General features: G+C 44.7%; 1 protein-coding gene across 2 annotated transcripts in view; it reads right to left on the minus strand.

Moving 5' to 3' along the window:
- Nucleotides 1–8600, minus strand: part of PAPSS1 (3'-phosphoadenosine 5'-phosphosulfate synthase 1) — a 128741-nt gene extending 120141 nt beyond the window's left edge. The window contains exons 1-2 of one of the 2 annotated variants that reach the window (XM_066385519.1): nucleotides 8457–8600; nucleotides 2172–2317 (exon numbers count right to left, since the gene is read on the minus strand). Coding sequence is in view for 1 of the 2 variants with exons in the window: in XM_066385518.1 (XP_066241615.1) it covers nucleotides 8457–8516 (60 nt within the window). In the remaining variant the exon portion in view is untranslated. The remainder of the gene's footprint in view (nucleotides 1–2171; nucleotides 2318–8456) is intronic. The other variant, XM_066385518.1, reaches the window with a different exon arrangement.
- Between the last annotated feature and the right edge of the window lie 3387 nt (nucleotides 8601–11987).

The following is an 11987-nucleotide window of genomic DNA, read 5'->3' on the forward strand; positions in this document are numbered from 1 at the left end:
CACAGAGCATACACCAAATACCGAGCATTATTCTGGACTTTCACTTCTATAAACCATCCCACGATCTACTTTAAACTGACTGCTAAACAGCGTCTCCCTCCAAAGAAAACCCCTGAAATGGTAATGGGCACATTACTTTCATGTCCCAAGACATAACTTGGATAAAACTGAAGAGATGGTAATATACAATAGGAAGAAACCCTTAGTTCAGAGTTATTGATAACTGAAACCTTTGTTTGTTTACTGATCATTGAAATCAGTATTTTGAACATTAACAAGCCAAACAGAAAAAGTGAAAATCATACACTCCCAGAGGTTGAGAAGGCTGCACTCAAACCTGTGACCACAGCCTGAGTAAGCAAATCTCAGGCCCTACCCCAAACCTCCTGAATCGGAACTAAGTCACCAGCATGCTTACCTGAGCACCATCAACTGTCATGCATGCTTTGCAATTATATTTTGTCTCCACAACTATTTTAAAGATTAAAAATATATTTAAATATTTACTTAATAAATTTTTTTAATATGAATACCTTCAATAGAAGGGCCTTGGACAGCCTCCGGGGGGAAGCCTAGCCCTAAGAGATTCCCAGAAGTCAGAAATGTGTCTGGAACTACCTGTTCATTCATTTATTCAGTACTGTTAACTGATCCCTTCTAGATAAAAGAAGAAAATGGTTCAGAAAATGGTTCACCAACTACAAAGATAAAGAAATCATTACAGCCTAACCAGGTCGTGGCACAGTGGATAGAGCATCGAACTGGGACGTGCAGGACCCAGGTTCGAAACCCCAAGGTTGCCGGCTTGAGCAAAGCTCACCAGCTTGAGCCCACGATAACTGGCTTGAGCAAGGGGTCACTCGCTCTGCTGTAACGCCACAACGAAGAATTGATGCTTCTCATTTCTCTCCCTTCCTGTCTGTCTGTCCCTATCTGTTCCTCTCTCTATCTCTGTCACACAAAAAAATAAAGAAATAAAGAAATCATTACACTGTAACAGACCCATGCCTCCACCATAGTGACAGCAGGGCAGTCCCCACACATGAAGGGAGTTCAGAGGCTGGGCATCCAAAAATACACTAATGTCTGCCTCAAAAGTTGAAATTAACTATTATAACCATGACAGCACACAGAAACACTTGCACACAAATGTTCACAGCAGCATTATCTTTATTATATGCGGCTTAAGTGTTTGTCGCTGATAGCTTATTGGTTGCTTGCGTAACTGTACTAGCCAATGGGGTGAAGTTGCCATGGCATTCAAATAGTCCCGCCTTCTGGCATGCCACCTCACAAATTGAGGTTAAAGATTGGAGCAATTATTATGCTGTTAACAAATCTTAACACCAGAAGGGGTCTTTGCAATGATACAAGACTAGAGGTTCTCCAATTGAAAAATAATGTCATAATAGCTAAGTCTTTGGCTCCTCTAAAGGAGAAATACATGTCATTCCAAGAATGGATTTGGCTCCATCTCAAACAGGGTTGCTGTTTCAATTGAGACGTAGACAATTTCCTGTAAAACTTGCCTTTGCTATGACCATCAATAAGTCTCAGGACCAAACGCTTAAGCGTGTTGGCATTTTTTTACCTGAGCCTGCATTTGGACACGATCAACTTTATGTTGCCTGTTCAAGAGTTCGTGAAAGAACAGACATAAAATTAAAAATAATTGATGGTCCTCTGCAAGGCGAGCTTAAAAATGATGGAAAGATCTACACAAGAAATGTTGTGTACAAAGAGATCTTTGACATGTGAATTAACATTTTATTATTTAAATCACCTTTATTTATTGAGCTAGCGGTGGCTCTTAAGAAATGTACCGCCAGTGGTTTCCTTCATTGCACTCTACTTTAAGCAATTAAGCAAGTAGAAGGGGGAAACCCCGTGGGGCAGTAAGCAAAGGGGTGTCCTCGCCGCCTGCCCTGGGTAATTCAGTTTGAATTAGCAAACACCTTTGCACAAATCATTTTAATTACAATTTATAATATCTAGAACAGTGGTCATTTCGTATGACCGCCGGGCTTTCTAGTTTATAATAGCCAAAGAGTAGAAACAGCTCAAATGCCTGTCAACTGAGGAATGAACAAAAAGTAGTATATCCACACAATGGAATATTAATCAACTCTATAAAGAGATGAAATACTGAGACATGTACAACATGAACTAACCTTGAAAACAGAGAGTATATTATCTGCTGTCAGGGGCTGCAGGTGAGGAAGCAGGAAGACAGGGAAAGACTGCTCATGGGTACAGGGTTTCCACTGGGGGTGAGGAAAATGTTCACAAACTAGATACTGGTGATGGTTGCGCAACTCTGTGAATATACAAAAACATACTGAATTGTACATTTAATACAAAAGAGAGATAAACACAAAGAAGGGATGAAACATCAAAGAAACTAGTGAGAAGAATAAAAGAAAGGAACCTGAATAATGGCTGCATTCATCTAAAGTTAGAAAATGGACTTTTATACAATAATGTCTAATATTTCCATTATTGTTACTCGCTTAAAACTTATTTGGGCTAGTTAGCTCAGTTTTCTAGAGTGCCATCCTGATATGATAAGGTTGTGGGTCCAATCCCCAATCAGGACACATACAAGTATCAACCAATGAATGCAAAAATAAATGGAACATTAAATCAGTATTTGTCTTTCTCTCTCTCTCCCACCCCTCCCCCCCTCTCTCTTTCTCTTTTAAGTCAGTAAATTAAAGCTTTTTTAAAAAAACGTCTTTGGAGCCTGACCAGGTGGTGGCACAGTAGATAGAGCATTGGCCTGGTACACAGAGGACCCAGGTTTGAAACCCCAAGGTCGGCAGCTTGAGCTGGCTCAGCCAGCTTGAACAAAGGCTCACCAGCTTGAGTGCAGGGTCATGGTTTGAGCCCAAGGTCACTGGCTTGAGCAAGGGGTCACTGGCTCGGCTGCAGTCCCCAGTCAAGGCACATGAAAAAGCAATCAAACAACTAAGGTTCCACAACTATGAGTTGATGCTTCTTATCTCTTTCCCTTCCTGTCTGGCTCTCTCTCTCTCTCTCTTTCTCAACAAAAAAAAAAAAAAAAAAAAAAAAAATTTCGTAAAGAGCCGTGTTCTTAGGAAAGGATATTTCACTTAAACTGATTACCATTTAAGTAAACACACACACACAAAAAAAAAATTCTATTATCAACTGGATTGGATTTTATTATTTATTTATTTAATTAATTATCTGCAAGTAAAGGACAAATTTATTGGCCATGCAGGAGGAAAGTCAAAGAAAGGGGGCTTGGTCCAGGACAAGCTGCCGCTGCCCACTGCTCCCCAGCTGCAAGTCTCAGAGGGTCCCTTAGACTAGAGCTCAGAAGAAAAAAGAGGCAAGGAAAACACACATGGGGGAGAAAAAGAGGAGGAAGGGGAAGGTGCAGGCATGCTCCCAGAAGGAAGAGCACTGTATTTTATTTTAAATTACTACTTTTGCATATAAATTTCCATAACTTTTCTCCATTTTTCTAACTAAAAGCCAAGAGCAGAACAGGGTTTCTCAACTTCAGAAACAATAATTTTCTGGCCCAGATAATCTGTGTGGGGCTGCCTTGCACACTGCAGGATGATTAGCGGTATCCCTGGCCTCTGCCCACTACGTGCCTGAAGCACACCCCTCCAACCCCCACCCCCCACACACACACCTGTAATAACCAAAAAAGTCTTCAGATCTGCACAAGGCCATGGAGTGGGGGGGCAACATTTTACCGAGTTGAGAAGCACTGGAATATAGAACTACTCCTCAAAAGTCAATGTCAACAAAGCCAGGCTGGGGAAGCTTGCATATTTCAAATATAGAGGAGCAACTATACCAGACGCTAACACTGATGGGTACCCTGCCAGAAGCCAGGGCTAGGAAATGCCTAAAACTGTGATAGTAGCCACTACCTCTTGACATTTCCTTGCCCTGGGACGAAAGTATAAATAAAATATAAATACAAAATACATAGATGAATGGAAAAAATGTTGGCATCCATCCCAAAGTGACTATCTAAACCTGCTCTGTCCAACAGAATCATTCTGAGATCCTGGAAATGTCCTGTACCGCATGGTCCAATACAGTGGCCACCAGCCACAAGAGGCAACGCAGCACTCAAAAGGTGGCTAGTGAAACTATGGAAAAGAATTTTTCAATTTTATTTAATTTTAACTAAATTTTAGTTGCCACAGGTGGCTAGTCGCTACCAGATTGGACAACGCAGATCTAGACCTTACTATCACTGTAACTACTGTTACTAGTCAACATTGAGAGTACTTTCTTAGTAAAAGTCCAGTTTTCCTCTTTGGGCAATTATTCCAGCAGCATCTTCCTGGCTCCTAGGGTAGGAAGATCAATCAGTACCTGTTCCTGACAACAGTCAGATCAATGTTCCAAAGAAGAGACTGGACTTTTGCTTGGCCTTGGCAACATGCTGTGTCCAGTGTAAGGAGCAAATTGTTCAGAAAAGATAAAACTGGTAAAAGGGAAAATTATGTCATTCATTTACTTGTTTGTTTACATCCATGAGAGCAAAACACATTTTTGTGTTTTACCACTGCATCCCAACACATGTAACAAAGGCATGTGCCAGCCATGCTTCCAACTATTACAGCCATACATCAGAAATATTGGCCCTGGCCGGTTGGCTCAGCGGTAGAGCGTCGGCCTAGCGTGCGGAGGACCCGGGTTCGAATCCCGGCCAGGGCACATAGGAGAAGCACCCATTTGCTTCTCCACCCCTCCGCCGCGCTTTCCTCTCTGTCTCTCTCTTCCCCTCCCGCAGCCAAGGCTCCCTTGGAGCAAAGATGGCCCGGGCGCTGGGGATGGCTCTGTGGCCTCTTCCTCAGGCGCTAGAGTGGCTCTGGTCGCAATATGGCGACGCCCAGGATGGGCAGAGCATCGCCCCCTGGTGGGCAGAGCGTCGCCCCCTGGTGGGCGTGCCGGGTGGATCCCGGTCGGGCGCATGCTGGAGTCTGTCTGACTGTCTCTCCCTGTTTCCAGCTTCAGAAAAAATGAAAAAAATAAAAAAAAATTAAAAAAAATAAAAAAAAGAAATATTGCAGGTTCGGGTCCAGACTACTACAACAGAGCAAGTCACAGAAATTTTTGGTCTTCCAGTGCACACAAAAAAAAAATTTTTTATTTTTTTATTTTTCTGAAGTTAGAAGCAGGGAGGCAGTCAGACAGAGTCCTGCATGAGCCTGATCGAGATCCACCCGGCATGCCCAGCAGGGGGCGATGCTCTGCTCATATGCAGTGTAGCTCCATTGGGGCCGAAGCCATTATAGCGCCTGAGGCAGAGGCCATGGAGCCATCCTCAGCACCCTGGCCAACTTTGCTCCAATGGGGCCTTGGCTACTGCGGGAGGGGAAGAAAGAGACAGAGAGGAAGGAGAGGGGGAAGGGTGGAGAAGCAGATGGGCACTTCTCCTGTGTGCCCTGACTGGGAATCGAATCCGGGACTTCCACACGCCAGGCCGACTTTCTACCACTGAGTCAACCGGCCAGGGCACACAAAAAAATTATTTTTACACTATACCATAGTCTATTAGTGTGCAGTAGCATTATGTCTAAAAAAAAATACACACCTTAATTTTTAAAATTACCTTCTTGCTAATAATGGTAACCATCACCTGAGCCATGTTGATGAAAACACAATAATCTGTGAAGCACCATAAAATGAAGTATGCCTATAATTTATTTAAACCTCACTATAACCCTGTCTGTTTTCCAGGGCTTCCACATCTGGAACAATATCTAATTGTCCAGCAACCAGTCTTCCTGGAACACCAGTTTTATCATGAACTGGGAACATTAAAGGTGTATGGCTTCTCCACATCTGTTGTCTATCCATTGATGTAAGTAACAGGGAAACATGGTGGGTGTTTCCTACTGGGGCAAAGAAGGCTTACAAAGTCCAGAAAATTAAAAATTCTAGCCCCATCAAAAATCTCCCACAGAGGCCCTGGCCAGTTGGCTCAGTGGTAGAGCGTCGGCCCGGCGTGGAGGAGTCCTGGGTTCGATTCCCGGCCAGGGCACACAGGAGAAGCGCCCATCTGCTTCTCCACCCCTCCCCCTCTCCTTCCTCTCTGTCTCTCTCTTCCCCTCCCGCAGCCAAGGCTCCATTGGAGCAAAGTTTGCCCGGGCTCTGGGGATGGCTCTGTGGCCTCTGCCTCAGGCGCTAGAGTGGCTCTGGTTGCAGCAGAGCGAAGCCCCAAGATGGGCAGAGCATCGCCCCCTGGTGGGCATGCCGGGTGGATCCTGATCGGGCGCATGCGGGAGTCTGTCTGACTGCCTCCCCGTTTCCAACTTTGGAAAAATACAAAATTAAAAAAGAAAAAATCTCCCACAGAGCCTGAAGGTGGTAGTGCAGCAGATAAGAGCATCAACCTGGGATGCTGAGGACCCAGGTTTGAAACCTCGAGGTCGCTGACTTGAGTGTGTGTTTATCCAGCTTGAGCACAGGCTCACCAGCTTGAGCATTGGGATCATGGACACTATACCACGGTCACTAGCTTTAGCCCAAAGTTCACTGGTTTGAGCAAGGTGTCATTGGCTTGGCTAGAGCCGCCAATGCATGTATGAGAAGCAATCAATGAACAATGAAAGTGATGCAACTAGGAATTGATGCTTCTCATCTTTTTCCCTTCCTGTCTCTGTCACTCCCTCTTCCTCTCTCTCTGTTAAAAAAAAAAAATCTCCCACAGAATCAAGTCTTAACTCTGAGGCAAACATTAACAATTGCATAACCTAGCCCCACCCTATGGAATTTATCTCTACTCCTCAACAAAAACTCTCCAGAGAAAACTCTAAACTGATCCTGGAATAAAAAAACAATTATTCTTATTCCCAGCCCTTATTCCCTCAGCTCAGAAGTCTGAGCACATTTCTCCTCCATAAATGCTCCCAAAACACCCAAGTTAAATTAACCCCTCCTTCAAACTGGAAGGAAAAAAAAACCTAACACCACTCGCTGTGGTCATAATGGCCAACTCATCACTTGGCAAAGTTATTTACAACCCCAATCAGGCCGTGAGCAACAGAATGCAAACACTTAGTCCCTCATTTTTCATCTTTTCCATTTCTGGCACAGATTCCTACAAGAATACACGTTTATTTGGCAAATGGAATAGTAAATAAATCAGCAACAGACAGTGTAATTGAAATTACCTTTAAATACCTTAATTTAGCCCCTTATTTTCCTAACCAGGAAATACTCAGAGTAACAACAGCAATAGTTTCATGGCAGTGGCTTCATTGCACTTTCAAATTCATTATCTTCTTTACTCCTCAAATAACCCTGTGAATTATTTTACCCTTCTTTAGTCAGCTGACATTTAAAAGAAGTAAAGTTATTTTCCTCAAGATCATACACTAGTAAATGGCAAAGCTGGTACCAGAGACCAGGCCAGAAGTGCCTTGTTCTTTCCAATGTTCTAACTCAACTTTACTTTTCTCCCCTTAAAACCTAAAGAAAAGATAATAACTAAAAGGAGAAAAGAACCAGGTAAGAATCCTTAGCTACAGGTATTGTAAATGAATGACTGCAAATAAACATTTGCTTGAAATGGCTTTTTTTCCCTTGACTCACCAAGGGTAATGATTTAAGCTCCCTGCGTTTGTTTTACTGTGAAATAAAATGTCCACCTAAAGTTAAAGCCAGCACCTTTCCAGACTGCCAAGTTCGACACTACCTCCCCACCCCACTCCACCTCAAGGGCACTGACGATCTTAGATTAAGACTGCCTCATATCAAAGAATAAGGAAGGAAACAACCCAAATGAGGACACACCACCTATCATTGCCAAATGGGAGTCGTTGCTAAACGTTATAAACCATTAGTCTTCCCACTCTTTTCTGCCTCCAGGAATCGACTCTTAAAACTCCATGTCATGTGTTGGACATTCCAATTTAACACTGAGCCACAAAGAAGCTCAGTTCAGGGCAGCCTCAACTCATGAATAGCGACATTGTTGGGTACTCTCCCTTCACACTGAAACTCAGCAATGGAAAGGCTTGGAAATGGACCCAAACCTGGGGTAACTACACTGGCAGAGCCAGGAAAAACCAGCAACACACTGAAGACACCCGCCTTGGCCCCGCTGCAGACCTTCACGCCACTCCAGGGGATGCAGACAGCAAACCCGTCCAGGGTGCAGGTTTCAGCAGCCTCCAGCTCTCTCCGGAACGACTAACTCGAGGTCTCATCTGAGCCGAGGAACCGGAGAAGGGGCGTTTTTCCCAATAAGGTGGGTCGGATCGCACGCACAGCTCGGCCCCAGACCCCCGCCGCACCACTCCTCCGGGCACCACCCATCACCCCAACTGCAAGGCGCCGCGGCCTCGGGTACCCATTCCCGGCGCATAAGGAAGATGCAGAGGCGGCGAAAGGGAGGCACCGGCTCCGGAACCAGCTGCAGTCGGGGTCTCCCAGCCCACTCTGGCCCCACTCACCCAGTTCTGCGCGTCGTTGCTCAGCTTGACTTTCTTGCACAGGCTCCCGGGCACCTCCATGGCCGCAGAGCGCGCGGGGACACAGGCGCTAAGCGCCGGGAGGCCAGCAGGAGGAGGGAGCCGGGGGGCGGGGCGCGCGGGAGGCGGGGCCTCTGGCGCCGGGGCGGGGCGCGCTGACGTACGCTCGTGCTCGCGACTCTGTCTGCTGCCGTGGTTGTCGTGTTTCTCAAACAGGTCGGGAGCAGAGGTGTGCGGGGAAGGACGAAACAGAAGGCAAGAGACTGGGGACGACTGAGGGCGGAACTTGCAGTGTCCACGACGCTCCTCCCTCTTAATTCTGAAGAAGGGACAGGACCTGGGAAGATAAAGGTGGAACACTCAGGCCTCTCTGGGTCAGCTGCTCTGCGCCACGCATGCGCGGAGGCGGGGCTGAGTGCCGCACCGGCGTCCGGGAGAGTGGCTCCTGGTGTTTTCAGCCAATGCTTCTTAAAAGACATTGATGTGGGCTCTCACCCTTCTGGTATTATTATTATTATTATTATTATTATTATTATTATTATTATTATTAGAATTATTAGAGAGTGTTGTTCCAGTCCTTTATGTATTCACTCGTTGATTCATGTGTCCTGACCCAGCGTCCAGCTGCCACCTTGGCATATCCCCACCAGATTCTAACCAACTGGGCTACCCAGACAGGGCCCGCCCTTCTGGCTTTTACTCCATAAACCCAGCCAACAGCCTCGTGTCCATCCAGTCTGTGCCCTGTTATCTGGGCCACATTTAATAACGGATTCTCCAGACTTGCAAAAGGGAGAATGGTTCCCTGGACTTACTTTCCACGAGTTCCTCTTCACTTTAAAATTCTGCTCTATGCCAAATTTTTTTTTTTTTACGAAGTCATTGCCCCGTCTCTGGACATCAATAATTAATATCTCTTCGGGGCTTAGTGGTTATTTGCAAAGTCCCTCCTTCCCCATGATAATGGAGGAAATATAGTGAAATAAGCATTGCTAAGATAGGCACTTAAAATAGGTACCTATTAAGGAGCTGGAGCCTATAACACCTTGTGCCTCAGTCCTCAGAGCTGCTATTATGTCACTCACCTATTGCTAAACTCTGCTCAACGCTGAGCCCTAAACATTCTAGAACAACAGCTGCATGGAAATATATTAACTTTGCTTCCTTCTTGTAGCTGTTCCCTCCCTCATTTGCATATTGGAAATAGAACTGACCAATACCTGTTAACCTATCCTTCATTTGCATGGAAGAATTATAATGTGCTTTTTGCCTTTATAAACCCTGCTTATCTTTGTTAAACTCTTTAGAGCAATTGGGTTACCACTTGAATCTGAGTCTCAGATTGCAATCATTTCGCTCAAATAAACACTTTTTTCTTTTATTACAGCTTGAACCTCTTCTTTGCTTAACACCCACCTGGAAACCTCTCTTCTCATCAGATTTCTGTCCCTGTACTTCTCACCACTAGGCTGAAAAGGAGCCTCTGTATTATTAGTTCCTTGGGAAATCCTTAGAGGACAGAAATTTAGGTTTAAGAGGGTGGCTGGTTACCATAGGGTAGAATGCTCACCTGTGGAGGAAATTTTCAAATTCACCCCATCTTTCCAGGGCTAGAGCATAGGAGGATGAATTGGAGAGTATGGGGGAGCTTTCTTTATGAGTTACCTTCTCTTCCATGGCTGTCAGTACTCTGATTGCTTCGCCACAGCTTGTCTCTGGCACCAAGATAGTTATTGGAAGCTCTGCTCGTCCATAACCCAACACCCTCTCCCCTCAATACATGCTCACCAATCTCTAAGACCTGAAGCTGCTGTCTCTTACTTGCTAGTAAATAAGTCCCCTGTTTATTTACTACTGTCTCAAATTAGGCCTTTCCCACTCCAACCTGAATCACAAGCCCCTTAACTGAACATTCTCCCACCTGCACAACTGTTCTCTACACACTTGCCTCCCATAATGTTCTTGAAACTTTTGTCACAGTGATATTCTAAAATTGAAATTTGATCTTATTATTAAACCATTTAAAATGTCAGTGGTTCCCTATAGCTTTTTCTAAAGGATTTTAACCAGGAGTCTGTATACAGAATTGAATCTCGGTATAATTCTTAATTCTGCCAATGACGGGAAGAAGCTTGGAAGAGCATTCCAAGCTTCAGATGAGAACACAGCACCACAATTGAAATCAGCCATTTTCCCAAGGAGTCCTGGTTATTGTTAGAGGGAAATGGTATTTAGATGTCCTATACTCTAGGAGTGCTCAGTGCCTATGAGTTAGTCCATATTTATAAACTTTTTAATGTAAGACTCTTTTTAAGGCAAATTATATCTATAAGTTTATACTGGTATCAATTCATATTCATGATTTCAGACATGAGTCAGGCAGATGAGCCTGAAACATCTTGTCAAACCAGAAACAAGGAAATTATCAAACAGTACTAAAATATGTCAAAAGGACTTAGGAGCCAACTTGAAGAAGCTTCCCTGCCTTGGCCAGGTTGCTCAGTGTCATCCTGATATACCAAGGTTGCCACTTCAAACCCTGGTCAGGGAACATATAAGATTCAACCAATGAGCCTGACCAGGCAGTGGTGCAGTGGATAGAGCGTCAGACTGGGATGCAGAGGACCCAGGTTCGAGACCCCCAAGGTCGCCAGCTTGAGCGAGGGCTCATCTGGTATGAGCGAAGCTCACCAGCTTGGACCCAAGATCGCTGGCTTAAGCAGGGGGTTACTCTGTCTGCTGAAGGCCCACGGTCAAGGAACATATGAGAAAACAATCAATGAACAACTAAGGTATAGCAACGAAAAACTAATGATTGATGCTTCTCATCTCTCTCCATTCCTGTCTGTCTGTCCCTATCTATCCCTCTCTCTCTCTCTCTGTCTGTGAAAAAAAAATTAACCAATGAATGCATAAATAAGTGGAACAACAAATCGATGCTTCTCTCTCTCTCTTTTCCTTTTTCTCTCTCTAAAATCAATAAATTAATAGAATAAATGAATAAAGACATTTGCTCATAAAAATTAAAAAAAAAACCTCTCCCATGTCAAAGACAGTACAATTAGAGCACTGAGTAATAACTAACAGGTATTAAAGCAAATCAAGGCCCTGGCCAGTTGGCTCAGTGTTAGTGCATCAGCCCAGCATGTGGCTGTCCTGGGTTCAGTTCTCAGTCGGGGCACATAGGAGAAGCAACCATCTGCTTCTCCACCCCTCCCACTCCCCCTTCTCTTTCTCTCTTTCTCTCTCTTCCCTTCCTGCAGCCATGGCTCCATTGGTTCTAGTGCATCTGCCCTAGGCACTGAGGAGGGCTCATGGAGCCTCTCCCTCAGGCACTAAAAATAGCTCAGTTGTGAGCTTAGCCCAGAATGGGCAGAACATTGGGGGTTGCCGGGTGGATCTCATCGAGGTGCATGGAGGAGTCTGTCTCTCTGTCTCCCCCTCCTCTCACTTGGAAAAGAAGGAAAATAAATAAATAAATAAATAAAACAAATCGAGTATTTTAAATCTAGG

Source organism: Saccopteryx leptura, chromosome 5, assembly GCF_036850995.1.
Source record: "Saccopteryx leptura isolate mSacLep1 chromosome 5, mSacLep1_pri_phased_curated, whole genome shotgun sequence".
NCBI lineage: Eukaryota > Metazoa > Chordata > Mammalia > Chiroptera > Emballonuridae > Saccopteryx > Saccopteryx leptura.